The following is a 14886-nucleotide window of genomic DNA, read 5'->3' as shown; positions in this document are numbered from 1 at the left end:
AGCCATCACTTCAGCAGTATCCAGATTACAGTCAATACCAACAACCACCGCCACCTCCTCATCCCCATCCCCATCATCATCATACTCACCCCCATCCCTCCCGCCCCTCCTCCCGCAACACCCTCCGCCCCTTCAACCACTACCCACACTGGCCCCCCTCCTACCTCCCCCTAAGCGCGCGCATAAACCCGCGTCCGCCCCCCCTCCCCATAAACCAAACCCCAATCTCCCTCCACGAGCGTCCCGAAAACATCATCTTCCTCAGCGAAGCCGAGCTGCGGCTCCGTCTAACCCCGATCTTCCGCCCTATGGTCGGCGTCGTCGGACGCCGCGTAAGGGACCATCTCGGCCTGGAAGAGCAGCCCCCCGTTAAGTTCGACATGTACCCCGTACAGGTCGACGAGCGGGGGCGCTCGCCCGCGATAAGGTGGCGCACGCTGTCGCGCGCGCCCGTGTACTGCGTCACTTTGCCGCGTGCGGGCACGAACGAGGCCGTATTGCAGGATCTTGCCGACGCGCTGAAGGATACGTTGGCGAGCTATCCGAATCCGTGGTACCGGCAGGCCGGGTACGTATTCCGCGTGTCGCGGTCGGCGGCGGGGCAGAGGAGGAGGTTCTGGGTCCCGCCGCTGTGCGTGTACAAGTACTCGCGGAGCCGGGAGGCGTACCGCGCGCTGTTTATAGAAGTTTCGGAGGAGCGCGTGGAGGAGGTGGATGGGTTCCACGATTACGGCGATACGAGCGAGGATGATCAGGGCGCGCTGGTGGATGAGATGTGGGAGGATGTGAGGATGAGGAATGCGTATGGACCTTGGGCTGCGAATACGCAGTATTTATGATCATCCGGGGGGTCGTGAGAAAAGGGGCGTGAAAAGGTTATGGGGGTGTGAGAATTTAGGGGGTGGGATGAGGGTTGCTTTGGGGCTGGTATACCCCGTTTAGTTTGGCCATGTTTGATTCGTTCTAGCATTAACGACACGAATTTATGTGAAACCATAATTGTATTCGTATGCTTGAAAAATATCCTCTAATGGGGCAGTTGCCATTCTTGACGTGTTATAGTAACACTGCGAGAGGTTAGAGGTTAAGTCTTATAATGAGGTATCTGAACCAGCAACCTAAGGCGATATTCAAACATGTCTTTCTAACGAACAATGGATTTTGAACCCAGAGTACTGGTCTTCATAGATCACTACAGAAATCGCAACAAAGTACGGCCAACAAAGAACCTGTAACTAGAGAACAAACAGCCTTGGAGGGAACAACACAATGGTATTGTCTAATGAAGTCAATATAATACGGATGGCTTAATCTTGAGTGTTCCGTTTACGTGTCTTATCATCTACCTAGGTTACCAGATTCCACAAATCAACGTCAACAAGGTAGGTAAGGCTTAACTACTCTCAATCTATCCAAACTCCACCAGATTGTCTACTTGGTTAAGGCATATATTCAACACCTAGGTATATATCAAGGTATATCAAGATGTGCAATTACCGTAAGTTCATATATCAATGTAACCATTCTAGGATCTCTGATGACCCTATACAACTCTGTCAGGAGCAGAAAGATCACGAGTCAGGGCAGAGGTCGGAGCCATGCAACACCACGGAAACCCACCCACGGAATAACATCAAAATCAACCATTTATGTCTTCCTTGCCATGAAAGCAAGGAAAGTACCGACGCGAAGTTTGCCTTGATAAAACAGCGCCTAGCAGTGTTTAGGGAGATACTTGAGAAGACGCATGACGATTGTAAAGGACATCTAGAGGAGGCGGGCCTCGAGCCTGAGAACGGTCAATCGCCAACTGCAGATTCATCGCTAGATTCGTGTCTTGAAAAACTCAATGCTACTGAGGAGTTCTTGCGGAAGAAGATGGAGGAAGAATATGCGCATATGATGATGCTATCGGATTACAGGTAAGTTGAGCGAAATGCGCTCTGAAACGGAATATGCCTAGCAGTCTAGGTAATTACGAATAATTGGAAACCAATACGATTTATCCCCTTTAAAACACTCTTGACCTACTTGACTACGTGAATATTCTAAGCTGTGAAATATTGTAAGATTAAGCTTCAGGGGCAGCTCCTAATTTGGCAGTGCTAGACCGTGCCCTGATAGCTTGTTTTCTTTATTCTTTGTCACTTAGAAGCAATGCTTTCTTCAGATTATAGATAATAAGCTTCTGAGCTATCATTGTGAACTTTCTTGCGAATGGAAGTCGTACTAATAATCAAAGCATTTATAATATACTAGACCCCGAGTAACCTACCTTTACTCTTCCATCATTTAATCACCCCTATCCCATTTACATGAGTCAACATACTGGTTTAAATTCGAGATAGACCATCTATTGCGAGAATCAGTGAGCTCCGCGGTAGTTAAGTTTGACCAGAAAAACAAATAAGGAGACACCTCATGGAAAACGGTCGAAACCCGACTATCCATGATAGCAATTAAGACCCGACCTCGCAACCGATAGTGAATATAGACTGTTCGCATGCAATATTCGAATAGGGGGGCCTTGGTTTTACTAGACGAGAAAATAGGAGAACAAGCATTTCAACCTGGGTTGAAATATTGTACTTGCTAACGGCAGAGGATGAAGCTTGGATTTAATCAAGACTGTTCATATTAGTTTCGATATTTTCATCATTACGCATTCCAAAAAGGCAGCTTTAGAACTGAATAATGTATTATTTGGATGGCATTTTGGTCAATTCGTCTTGGTATTGTTCGTGATTTGCATACGTGGAGGGTACTGAGTCCGTTGTCGCCAATATATCTCAAAAAACTCGTTCTAGGCATTGCTGTCCTAAGCCTGGACTTTGAATGTCCTTCCACTCGCTGTCTTTCTCTCCTTTTCTTCGTTCTCTGGTCTTGCTCTTCGGAGTACTGCAATGATGATTAGTATTTAATACCAACATTGGTTGACATAAAATCTTACCTTGGAGGAAATCTGCCGTCCGCCTTCTCATACGAGAGTGAATGTATGCCTATATTCTCGTTAATATAAAAGCAAGAGTGATTGGTGGTTGGGATTTCGTACCTTAGACGCTTTGATGTGGTAATGGAAGTAGTCTCGGAAGGTCTGGATGTGGGAGATGACATCAGGCATTCGCTGGGGCGTCAAGTGTCGCGGGAACAAAACTTTCACAGTCAGTCAAAATCTCTAGAGCTATGCGATATCCAAACCTACCAAAGGTAACATATCCAACCTCTGAACCGGAAGTGGCCTGTACACCGGGAACATCTTGCAATTCCAGTGGCGGATCATTCCTGAACAGAACTTGGGGTGCATTCTGGATGGCTCTCCTTCGGGCATCGACGAACTCTTGGATGAAAACCTTCCCGAATACTCGGTCTGTCTCTTCCCGGAAGATGGTGCTGAAGATGACAGTTACACGATCGTGACTTGCCTTGACGTAGATAGCTTCCTCGTCGCGGTAGTGGATAGCCATAACATCACCGCCTTCCCGGACACCTTGTGGTGCTTCTTCCGACGTGTACTTCGAGGCAGCCTCCTTGAGTTTGTAGTGTTCTGCGTAGGCGTGCTCGAATGGGGCGGCCATTGCATTTCGTTTTAGTAAGGAGATCTTCTTAACTAGTTCGTCTCGTTCCTCTATAACGTTTGTTAACACCATCTCCACCGATAAAGGATATTAGTCTTCGTATAATTACCCTTTTCTGCTGGGAGGTTATCCAGATCCACCATAACCGAGAAGTCATAGCCGATCTCTGGAGCTACAACATATTGTCCGTATTCACGTTGAAGGACCTGCTCAGCGCCATATTGAACAAGCTCCTTGAAACATCGGATTTGGATGGATACTTGGATCCTAGTCTTAGCTTCGGGGGTCGATATATGGAAGATAACGCCGTCGAAGTCGGAAACCGTCTGGTCGATAGAAGTAGGGGGCGCTCTAAATACACCGTTAGGCTTGAAGCTACAGAATCCAAATATCTCATTCTTCCACTTACCCGTAGAGTCTCTCCTTGAGTATAGACTCTATTAAAACGTTTTGGTAATCTAGAAGCAGCATGTTGGGCGAGATTGACAGGTATACTTGCTTCTAGATTGAGTTGGTGTTGTATGGAGCTGGACTTGAATGTGGAATGGTGTTTAAGGATGCCTTTGGTGGGGCTCATTCTGCTTACATACGCAGCTACGTAGGGGGATGAGGTCTGTGCACGGGCCTCCTACGATAAGTGATAAGCGATAAGAATTTCTTATCGACAGTCCCTTATCCCTTCTAAAGAAAAAAAAGTTATGAATTGAATTTCTTAAGCAGAAGCAAATGAAGCTCCCAAGGAATCAAACCGATCGCAACGATGGTTAAGTCATACTTGTGAGTTGCAATCCACCCATATGTAGTCGCATACAACTTAGGCTAATTATAACCCTATTTAGAAAGTATGAGCATTCCAATTCCTTTGGTCTCGTAACTTCCAGCACGTCGAATATCCTCTGGACCCAGCAGAATCGCTCTAGCACCGGTGCTGGCCAAGCCGTCGTCGCAGCAAATGAAGAGCTCCTATGTTGGGATATCAAAACAGGGGATATTGTTGAAAGGTGGAAAGATGAGAAGTCTTCCGCTCAAGTGACCGCCATTGCGCAGAGTAAACTCAACGACGATCTATTTGCCGCCGGTTATGAGGATGGTAGTGTCCGGCTTTGGCGGAGCAAGGACCCGAGCCCCTTCATCACCTTCAATGGGCATCGCTCGGCCATTACCGTCCTTGCATTCGACCGATCCGGCGTCCGACTCGCGAGCGGCTCGAAAGACACCAATGTCATCGTTTGGGATCTAGTAGCGGAGGTTGGCCAATTCAAGCTGAGGGGTCACAAGGACCAGATCACAGGACTACAATTTGTGGAACCCCAAGAGGAGGTCACGGAAGAGGAGGACTCGCAGGCAATGGTTCTCGATGGCGTAGCCGATTCTTCGTCTGAGGGCTTCTTACTTACTACAGGAAAGGATGCGCTGATCAAACTCTGGGATCTGGGGTCAAGACATTGCATCGAAACACATATCGCGCAAACGAACGGCGAATGTTGGGCACTAGGGCTCTCACCCGATTACACCGGATGTATAACCGCAGGAAATGCTGGCGAACTCAAGGTCTGGGGTCTCGATGCTACGACACTAGCCGCGTCGAGACGACAAGTCGATGTGCCTGCCAATATACAATACTTACAAGATCGAGGAACCTTGTTTCGACATGGAAAGGATAAGGCTACCGAAGTCGTGTTTCATCCTCGCCGAGATTACTTCGCCGTGCACGGATCGGAGAAATCCGTGGAGATATGGAGGATACGTAGTGAATCCGAAATCAAGAAAAGCTTGGCAAGAAAGAAGAAAAGAAGACGAGAGAAGCTTGCGCAGAAGAAAGAAGCGGAGAATGGTGATGCTCATCTAGACGGAGAGGAAGATCAAGACGAAGATCCTAGCAGCGCAGACGTAAACGATGCTTTCGCTCAGCACCTAATCATTCGGACCGGTGGAAAAGTGAAGTCAGTCGATTGGGCCGATACTCGTAGCAAGAAAAAACTTGAGCTGTTAGTCAGCGCGACGAACAACCAGCTAGAGCTGTATAGTATGCCTTTGAAAGAGAAGAAGTCGAAGCAGGAAGATGTCCCCGATTACGAAAGAGCTTTATCCATCGAACTTCCTGGTCATCGAGCAGATATCCGATCATTGGCCTTAAGTTCTGACGATAAATGGCTCGCTTCAGCCTCCAACGGAAATCTCAAAATCTGGTCAATGTTGACACAAAAATGCGGCAAAACTCTGGAGTGCGGGTATGCGCTGTGCTGTGCGTTCTTACCTGGGGACAAGCTTGTTGTCATCGGTACGAAAAGTGGCGAGATCGAGTTGTTCGAAGTGGCCACAGGGGCATTACTTGACAGTGTAAGCGCTCATGAAGGGGCCATTTGGTCCTTACAGGTTCACCCGGATGGTAGGTCGATAGTGTCCGGAAGCGCGGACAAGTCAGCCAAATTCTGGAAGGTTCAGGTCGTTCAGGAGGAAGTCCTTGGAACAACTCGAACTACGTCTCGTTTAAAGTTATCGCATTCGCGAACGCTAAAAGTCGCGGACGATATCCTGAGCCTCAAGTTTTCGCCCGATGCGAAGCTCCTAGCTGTTGCTTTATTAGACAGCACGGTCAAGGTGTTTTTTGTGGACTCCCTCAAGCTATACCTCAATCTCTATGGTCACAAGTTACCCGTATTGGATATGGATATCTCATATGACAGCAAACTAATTGTGACGTGTTCGGCGGATAAGAATATTAGGATATGGGGTCTCGACTTTGGTGACTGCCATAAAGCATTGTTGGGACACCAAGACAGTATCCTACAGGTCAAATTCCTCCCAAATAACCGGGAAGGTAACGGTCACCACTTCTTTAGCGCTAGCAAAGACAGGACGATTAAATACTGGGATGGCGACAAGTTTGAGCAAATCCAACGACTCGACGGCCACCACGGAGAAATTTGGGCTCTTGCAATCAGTCAGAGCAGCGAACCTCCCTTCATCGTAAGCGCTAGTCACGACAAAAGCATACGAGTCTGGGAAGAAACGGATGAGCAAATCTTCCTCGAGGAAGAAAGAGAAAAGGAAATCGAAGAATTGTACGAAAGCACGCTGACAAAATCCCTGGAACAAGATGCCGACGAGGACGACGAAAACGGAGAGATTGGGGCCGCAACGAAGCAAACCTCAGAAACCCTGAACCATGGAGAACGAATAGCAGAGGCCTTAGAATTAGGAATGGCTGATTTGCACGTTATGCAGGAATGGGAAGAAGCCAAGGCGTCTAACCCGCATATTGCGTCGCCTCAGCGCGATCCGATGTTCATGGCCCACGGCGGGATCAGTGCCGAGGAGTACGTTATGAAGGTCCTGCAAAGACCAGCAGCCTCAGCGCTAAACGATGCGCTTCTCGTCCTTCCGTTCGCCTCGGTCCCTATGCTTTTCACATTCCTCAACCTTTTTGCTATGAGGTCGATGAACATTCCTCTGACGTGTAAGGTCCTGTTCTTCATGCTGAAAACCCACCACCGCCAGATAGTAGCTAGCAGGACGATGCGGGCTATGCTAGATGGCATCAGGTCGAACCTACGAAGAGCTCTTCAAAAACAGAAAGACGAAATGGGATACAACATAGCGGCTCTTAAGATAGCGGGGATGCAAATCCAGGATAAGGGAATCAAGGAGTACGTGGACGAGAACTGGGACGACGGCACCGACGCTCAAAATGTCAAGAAACGAGCTTTCGTACATGTATCGTGACAGAGTTAGATGTTACTTACAACGCACACCTACCTAATCTACCTAGGTAAGGTATGCTACTATATAAAAATAGAAATTAGTATATATGAGCAAAACTCAATTCGAGATTCAGCCAATGATATCATAGCTTCGAGGTACTTAACTCCGAATAGATGGGGAACCGAGAGAGCTCAAGGTCTTGGCAAGGGACTAAAAGTGACTTTATACCCCTCCCCCGCATATTTTCCGCACTTAGGCGAGGGACGCCGGCCAATCAAGTGGGGCTAGCCGTTACCGCCTGCCAGGTCCGTAAATTACCTCGGCACCCATTTCGACGTCAGCTCTTTGCTTTTTTTTCTCTTTTGTTAGATTGAGGCTTACCGCCGCATTTTATGAGATGCGAGATGGATAGTAGATTCCAAGCCTCTTTTTACTTTATTTTGTTTCTGGGTTTGAAATCGATTGGCCATACTCCAACGCCGTAACATGCGATGATACTTAGCATTTGATTTTAGGAGCGAAATAGAAACGAATTGTCTCTTCTTTTTGTCGGCTTTTGCAGGCGTAGTTCTTTGGTAGCTGAAGCGATGGCTGGGAAAGTAAGGCATCCGATCGATACGGCGGCGTTGGAACGCTACATCAGCGAGAATGTGCCCGAGATCAAGGTCCCATTGGACGTGAAGCAGGTTCGTCGACATACCATATTCACTTTTACCAGCCATTCCCCCCTTCCCGCCCTAACCTACCAAACCATTCTCTAACCTCTTCACCAAAAAAACAGTTCGGCTTCGGCCAATCCAACCCGACATACCAACTCACCTCGCCCACGGGCTCCAAATACGTCCTGCGCAAGAAACCCGCCGGTGAGCTCCTCTCAAAAGCCGCGCACAAAGTCGAGCGCGAGTACCGCGTGATCTCGGCCCTAGGATCCTCCCCCGTCCCCGTCCCGCGCGCGTACGCGCTCTGCGAGGACCCCTCCGTCCTCGGCACGCCCTTCTACCTAATGTCCTTCGTCTCAGGCCGCATCTTCGAAGACGCGGCCATGCCCTCCGCCTCCTCCCCCTCCGAACGCACCGCGCTCTGGAAAGCCGCCGTCGAAGCCATAGCCTCGCTGCACCGCGTGGACCCGGACGCCGTCGGCCTCGGCTCCTTCGGAAAACGTACGGGGTTCTACGACCGGCAGCTAGCGACCTGGTCGCAGATCTGCGCGGCGCAGGCCCGCACGCGCGACGTCGACACCGGCGCGCCCGTCGGCGAGATCCCGCACATGGCCGAGCTGATGTCCTTCTTCGGCGACGCGACCCTGCGCCCCGCCGACCGCGCCACCCTCGTCCACGGCGACTACAAGATCGACAACGTCGTCTTCGCCGCCGACGAGCCGCGCGTCGCCGGCATCCTCGACTGGGAACTAAGCGCCATCGGACACCCGCTAAGCGACCTAGCCAACCTCCTACACCCGTACGTCAGCGCCTCCATGTCCACATCCACATCCACCTCCTCCTCCTCTGCCGCCAGTGAAAACAAGAAAGCCGCCGTCTCGGCGGTATCGCACCCGGGCTTCCTCCCCGGCGCAACTCCCGGACTCCCCACGCCCTCGCAGATCCTAGCCTGGTACGCGGCGGCCGCGGGCTGGACGCCGAGCGCCGAGGATGTGGCGTGGGCCAGCGCCTTCAGCGTCTTCCGCCTCGCTGCCATCTGCCAAGGGATCGCGGCCCGCGTCGCGCGGCGCCAGGCCAGCAGCGCCGAGGCCCAGAAGCACGCCGCCGCCATGCCGCTCCTCGGCGAGTTCGCCTGGGACCTGGTCAGGCGGGAGCAGGGGAAGGGGAAGGCGAGGGGCGTCGGGGGCGCCAAGTTATAAGTCGAGCGATATGTGATATGGTTTGGTTTGCTGTTTTCGAAATAGGATGGACCGGGTTGGGGTGGTTGGTATATCGGTATGTGAGGTTAAGGTTCAGAGAGAACTGAATATTGAGAGTAGGCTGAGGAAATCTAACCAGATTTGAGAAGACCATGTTGAGACTGAAATCAATGTTTGGCTCTTGTACCATTAAGGACCTGCGAATGAGTTTTAGGTCTCAAGATACACACCTAATAGCATCAGTTTTGAATTTACGTCTTCTACAAGCCTTACATGAACATATTGCCCCATCAGTGCATTATATATGTACCATGTTTAGTTCCTACAGACAAGCCATTTCTATGTGAACACAGCTACCTTCTACTTTACATTTCAATCATTTAATACAAATCACATGTCACTAGAGAAGGCAATCAGACGAGGCATTGCCGAAGCGAAGCGTAGCGCTCCAGTAAGAGCCTATTTACCTAGCTGAATTAAGGTAGGATAACCCATCGCGTCAAATTATCAGGGATGGGACTTCGGGGGAAAATGGGGTGAATTTGGGGGGATTGGGGGAAGTATGTACATCAGTGGATGGTATGACCTATCGATCTGTCGTCGCCTTGAGGCGGAATATACCCATATGGGGCTTTGTTTGTGAGGGAGGAGACTATCCCAGTCTAGCAACTTGTCTCCTGCAGAAAAGTGAACTCATGCCTTGTCGTCAAATGAAGCTCGGTCCGCGAAGAACGAAACCGGCCGTACGTAAAAGAAAAGAATCGTCGAAAAAAACCTGGTGCGTATCGTGCGTCACATGGCCACCCTGGCCGTGCCGTAGAAACTCCCCTAACGCCGAGCAGAGATGTTCGCGGGATTGCGTAGAAGAAGAAAATGAGAAAAAACCACCCGTCAAATCTGCCTTTGCGTTTGCCGAACCATCGAAATGCCGTAAGACGAAAATGAAGACAATGCAAATTTCTATGCGATTTACCCATTCCATTAAACGTCGCATGCGTGAAAAAGGAAAAGGGTTGATAAGATATCGCGAGGTATCGTCCATGGAAGTTATAAGTAGTCGCACCCGTTTAATGGTTGCCTCGGCGAGAACGTGTGTTTCGTCGTGCTTGCTCTTGAGGAGGGAGCGCAAAATCGGCGCGTGCTCTCGGGGGAGAAGAGCTTCTAGCTTGCTGTCGAGCTCCCACGAAATCGCGTTCCTACAACTGTCCGTGTGAAACTGAACCGCCGTACATAGGCTCGTCCGCGTTCGACATGTAAACCTCCGGTCCCGCATATGTCGGGGAAAGAGGCGCAGTGTGCTGCGTGCGCATGTGAGGTAGAGTAGTGTACTCGTCGTTGTTACCGGTTGAATTACTCATGTTCAACGGGTTTGAATAGGTCTCGTGGGGGTGCGCACCCATCGCTGTCTGGAATGGAAAGGCGGGGGCGTTCGCGTCAAACGCGGTGCGGCCAGCAGTGTTCTGTCCATTCTGTCCAGACACCGAATGCTGTCGATTGAGTGAATGAGGCTGATTTGTGCGGTGCATCCAATTCGAATACTGATGTGTTGAGCTGTTAGCCATGTCTTGATCGATTTGAGAAGCTTCGGGAAATATAAAATGGGGATAATGGGGGGTAATTATTAGGACTAACCTGAGGTTGAGGAGCGTTGTTCGCCGGGGCCGGTGTAAAATGCGGACGTCCCGGAGCGAATCCACGCAGACTGCCGTGGCGAGGACGCACTCTACGCCTGTTCTCGCCCATCTCGTTGAACGGAAGGGGAGAGTGGCGCTCTCCCGAATTTCCATGCCAAGCCGGGTTTCGAGGACCAATGTGCATGCCATCCGCTCGTCTAGACGGAGGGCCTCCCGCGGCTCCATACTCGTCATACCCCGTGTATGGGCTATATGTCAAGTTAGTATAAGGATGTTACATTGTCAGGATAAAGGAAATAAATACCTTGAAGCGAACCCATTCAAGATAGAGTCAAGTCGACCCCCCGCTTCCGAATCACCTCGTTCATGTTCTCGGCCTGGTCGGGTTATTTGCATCTGCATCTGCATCTGGTGATGCTGGCGCAAGAATCGGTACACGTTATGAGCGTTCATGGCCTGACGATACTGAGGTTCGGAAGGGACTCTATCTCTGCAGTAGGGACAGCTGTCCGATTCCTCAAACCACTTCTTGATGCAATGATCTCCGAATACGTGCTTACATCGTGGCAATCGTAGCGGGTTCTCACTAATGCCTTCGGGGGTCTCGACTCCATAGTCGTTGTAGCAGATCACACAGGCTGTCTTGTTAACTAAGAACGTATCCATCGGGTTTCGGTAAAACTTACTTCTCTCGTTCTGTGGCAGACTCGAGACAGTCACACTCTCAAGGGATGTGAGTGCCTTCTTAGATGCCACTCGCTTAGTCGAGATACTACCTCGCATTACTTGCTGTGCTCTGAGACGTCCGTCCGTTCCACCTTCTGCGGGCGGTCCGGCCACCGCGGCCTCTAAGAGCGACATTGCAACCGCATCAGGGTCGGAGTCGTCGTCACTAGACCAACCAGATTCCGAAGATGGCAATCGCGTAAGACCTCGTCTATCACGGTTCGCATTGACTCGGCGCGGGTCGGTAAGATACCCCTCCGGCACCTCCACATATCGCGCGGTAGATGCGGCAGTGCTAGGCGCGCGACGGGAAGGCGACGACGAATCTAAGATGCCGTTAGTAAATTTTCTGCTAAATTTGACTTCTCATTTGAAATAATCTGAAAAAAAAAAAAAAATTTTGCCATAAATGTATTCGAAGGGAGGATAACATACCGTTCTGGGCAGGGCCCGACTCACTTCCTACACCGGTGGATGCTATATTAGATTCCGACATTTGGAGTGATAATGCTGATGGTGTACTACTATGTCGAGGAAGAGGAGGAGGTGTGTATCGGTCGGACTGCTGAGCCGCACGAGAGTTTTGGGGAAATGTTTGCGTTTGCGTTTGCAAATTGTTGTTTGTGAGAGGCGGAGGAACCGAGTTCATAGATGGGAGGCGACCGTTAGCTAGCCCACTCTGTCGCCCTGGGATTCCAGAGGTAATCATTAGGTTTCCTGGACCACCTTGACCACCTTGACCACTTTGGCTACTTGGACCACTTGGGCCACTTCCAGTTCCACTTCTAATTCCACCGTGAGCTTGACCTTGGTTGGAGCCCGAAAAGTTTCCTTGGCTGTGTTGGGCCGGAGCCGTGCCTCCAATTCTCGTCAAACTCATAATCGGTGTATGGTAATAGGATCGGGGTGACATGTGGGGGTTGTATTGTTCGGGACCCCTCGACGGATAATGAGGTGGGCTGCCTTGACCCGCATTCATAGTCGGCGGCATGCCCAAGGCAAGCATATTAGCTTGGTGGAAATCGGCGGGCGGCCATCGGCCGTAAGCGTTGGGCATGTTCTGCCAAAAAGACGGAGGGGAATTGGATGGGTCGGGACGATAGTTAGGGCGAGAAGAGAACATCGGCGATTGTTGGTTCTGTTCGGCGGCAGCACGCAAGGCTGGACAAGCTGAGCGGGCAGGGTGGTCCATGTTGGACGAAGAGGTAGGAGAGCCGGCGTGGTTAGGTGAATGCATGTCTTGATGCATCATGAAGTCCATCGGTGAAGGATCCATGTTGAATACTTTTTGGAGAGTGGCAGCCTTGCTAAAGAGGCCGTCACTCCCGCTACTGTATTCCAACGGATATCGTCGAAACGATGTGCTTGGCGTTAAGTGACGGAGTGGATTTTTTGACTACTACTTTATATGAGAAGGTGATGTGATATCTTGAAAGTGGATTAGTTGGCTGGTTGATTGTCAAGATATCGATCAATGTTGGGAAGAACGAAGATCATGCCCGGAAATATGTAGGTGAGTAGTGTGGTCAACGGCGAGTGGTGGTGATAGTCGCAAGTAAATATTTAACACTGGCAGTGAAAAATATTGTGCATTCCCGATACCGTTGCTTCAAGGTACAGTGTGCGTCGAATATCGAGGTGTGTCCAGGTACGTTAGCGTACTCGAGATACTGTCCACCCTGTATGAGCACTGGAGGCGTGTGCGGGGTGACGAAAGAATGGTGACGAAGATCCAAGTGTATGAGACCAAGGAAGCAGGGTTACTGTGTGGGAAGTCTGGACTTTTTGTCTGCCTACGTTGCCCTAGCGATGTGACTCTTTGAGATAGGTGTCTACCTTAGGGGGATGCCTAGGATTTCGGATATACTGGCCAATATCGATATTGTCGCTGGGGATTGAAGTTTGGTAGAATATTCGACCCTTTATTATAACTCTTTGACCCTCCGTGTAAAGACTACCGCTTTCCTTAACGCTCTAACTAACCGCCGGAATGTTGGGTAGATGTGGTAATTGGACGGGCAAACGCTTGCCTTTGACGATACTTCGATATGGATATGGAAATATTTGGCAGCAAGATTCAGCGGGTTAGATCCTTTGTTAAGTGTCACGGCCTATGGATTATAGGAAGTTAGGCTGTAGGGCGTTGGAGAAAATATGTGATGTCGCTAGGTAAGATGATGAGATGGAAAAGATACGGTTTTACCGATAAGTGGAGGTTTGGTTTTAAATGCTCAGAGACCAGCGTCCGAGGTTATTCGGACCTACCTGAGGAATAAGTATCTACCTCCGGAAGGAACGTCGAAGTTCTAAGACGAGCGGAGGGAAGATGGAAAAGGAAGAGCAAGAGCGGAAAGGTAAGAGAGGTCGGAGGGTAGGAGGAAGGTAGGAAGGAGACAAGAAGAGAAAAAAACCAAGGCTATCAAGGTAAGAAGTTAAAGACGTACTACCAATGTAAGTAAGAGCAACCCCAAAGAGCACCGAGGCAGTGAGTGCGATGCAGCATTACCTCGCCTACCTTCTCCCTACCATACGGAATAGCGCAATAGTGCACTGTACGATACGACGGGACTGGACGAGGTGTCTACATGCATCCAATTGCAATAGAGCGAGAAGTGGGAGGTGGGTAAGTTCTAAGACCAGACGAAGAGAGACAAGGCCTAATCCACCTTACCACCTTACATCCATGACCTACCATGACATCTGGACCGACCTACCTAGCATAAGCTAACATGCTTAACATGTGTGAGTGCAAGTTTTAGGTAGTCTGGGTGGTCTGGGTAGTTTGCGTTATCCAAGGGATTGCCCATTGTCCACATCCGTTTTATCGATGGATGGCTCTGGCTCTTCAAAAACAACCGAATCAACCGAATCAGACTCACTCGCTGACCCATGCACATACAGGTACCATGAGACCGTTAGTACTATCAGTACCATCACCACTTGGTACGTACCGGAAACAGCTGGGCACATACATATCATACATATGTATTCGTATGCAATAGTATGTTACTATTGGAGCGGTGGATCGAATCAAGGAATCATTGCCTGCGGGAATGGGAATGAAAAAAATGACGGAGTTGGATTTTCATTCACAAAAAGGACCTTTCTGGCTGACCACCTCTGATCCTGGTCCAAGCTGAGCCGGGACTGGCTGGTCGGGCTGGTCTGGCTGGGGTGAGAAAGCGGGCGGTCCAAGACAGATGGATTACCGATTACATACAGACAAGGCCTGGCTGGCTTTGCTTGGCCTTTTCTTCTTCAGAGGGTCCCTGACTCCTCGAGCAGCTTGAACAAGCAGGCTTAGACGCTGCCAGCTGGTGCCCACGTCCGGGCACTAGAAAGCAAAGCGAATGAGCCGTTTGAGCTTTGTTGTTGCTGCTGCTATTGT

General features: G+C 50.0%; 6 protein-coding genes across 6 annotated transcripts; 4 read left to right on the top strand and 2 right to left on the bottom strand.

Annotated features, from left to right (window-relative positions):
* Positions 1-219: 219 nt before the first annotated feature.
* F4807DRAFT_430793 (uncharacterized protein) lies at positions 220-899 on the top strand. Its single transcript, XM_047998437.1, has one exon. The coding sequence runs from the start codon at positions 309-311 to the stop codon at positions 837-839; it is 531 nt and encodes a 176-aa protein (XP_047852829.1). The 5' UTR covers positions 220-308; the 3' UTR covers positions 840-899.
* A 586-nt stretch (positions 900-1485) lies between these two features.
* F4807DRAFT_461639 (uncharacterized protein) lies at positions 1486-1926 on the top strand (the record flags this gene model as incomplete). Its single annotated transcript, XM_048001708.1, has 1 exon — positions 1486-1926. One exon carries the CDS (start codon positions 1486-1488, stop codon positions 1924-1926), a length of 441 nt encoding a protein of 146 aa, XP_047852828.1.
* A 286-nt stretch (positions 1927-2212) lies between these two features.
* Positions 2213-4129, bottom strand: F4807DRAFT_430792 (P34-Arc-domain-containing protein). Its single transcript, XM_047998436.1, has 6 exons — positions 3985-4129; positions 3685-3926; positions 3203-3625; positions 3053-3153; positions 2951-2999; positions 2213-2898 (listed from the first exon to the last, which is right to left on the bottom strand). Exons 1-6 carry the CDS (start codon positions 4044-4046, stop codon positions 2819-2821), a joined length of 957 nt encoding a protein of 318 aa, XP_047852827.1. The 5' UTR covers positions 4047-4129; the 3' UTR covers positions 2213-2818.
* Positions 4130-4300: 171 nt separating this feature from the next.
* Positions 4301-7455, top strand: F4807DRAFT_147155 (WD40 repeat-like protein). Its single transcript, XM_047993168.1, has 2 exons — positions 4301-4352; positions 4415-7455. The coding sequence occupies exons 1-2, from the start codon at positions 4336-4338 to the stop codon at positions 7299-7301; spliced, it is 2904 nt and encodes a 967-aa protein (XP_047852826.1). The 5' UTR covers positions 4301-4335; the 3' UTR covers positions 7302-7455.
* Positions 7456-7656: 201 nt separating this feature from the next.
* F4807DRAFT_430788 (phosphotransferase enzyme family protein) lies at positions 7657-9464 on the top strand. The gene is made up of 2 exons (XM_047998435.1): positions 7657-7966; positions 8062-9464. The coding sequence occupies exons 1-2, from the start codon at positions 7868-7870 to the stop codon at positions 9136-9138; spliced, it is 1176 nt and encodes a 391-aa protein (XP_047852825.1). The 5' UTR covers positions 7657-7867; the 3' UTR covers positions 9139-9464.
* A 760-nt stretch (positions 9465-10224) lies between these two features.
* On the bottom strand, positions 10225-13383 carry F4807DRAFT_147095 (uncharacterized protein). Its single transcript, XM_047993167.1, has 5 exons — positions 11934-13383; positions 11459-11824; positions 11077-11410; positions 10771-11020; positions 10225-10676 (listed from the first exon to the last, which is right to left on the bottom strand). Exons 1-5 carry the CDS (start codon positions 12772-12774, stop codon positions 10335-10337), a joined length of 2133 nt encoding a protein of 710 aa, XP_047852824.1. The 5' UTR covers positions 12775-13383; the 3' UTR covers positions 10225-10334.
* Between the last annotated feature and the right edge of the window lie 1503 nt (positions 13384-14886).

Source organism: Annulohypoxylon truncatum (assembly GCF_022578515.1).
Source record: "Annulohypoxylon truncatum strain CBS 140777 unplaced genomic scaffold F4807scaffold_22, whole genome shotgun sequence".
In the NCBI taxonomy this organism is placed as follows: Eukaryota; Fungi; Ascomycota; class Sordariomycetes; order Xylariales; family Hypoxylaceae; genus Annulohypoxylon; species Annulohypoxylon truncatum.
The sequence above is the reverse complement of the archived record's forward strand: the minus strand, read 5'-3'. Positions and strand labels throughout refer to the sequence as shown.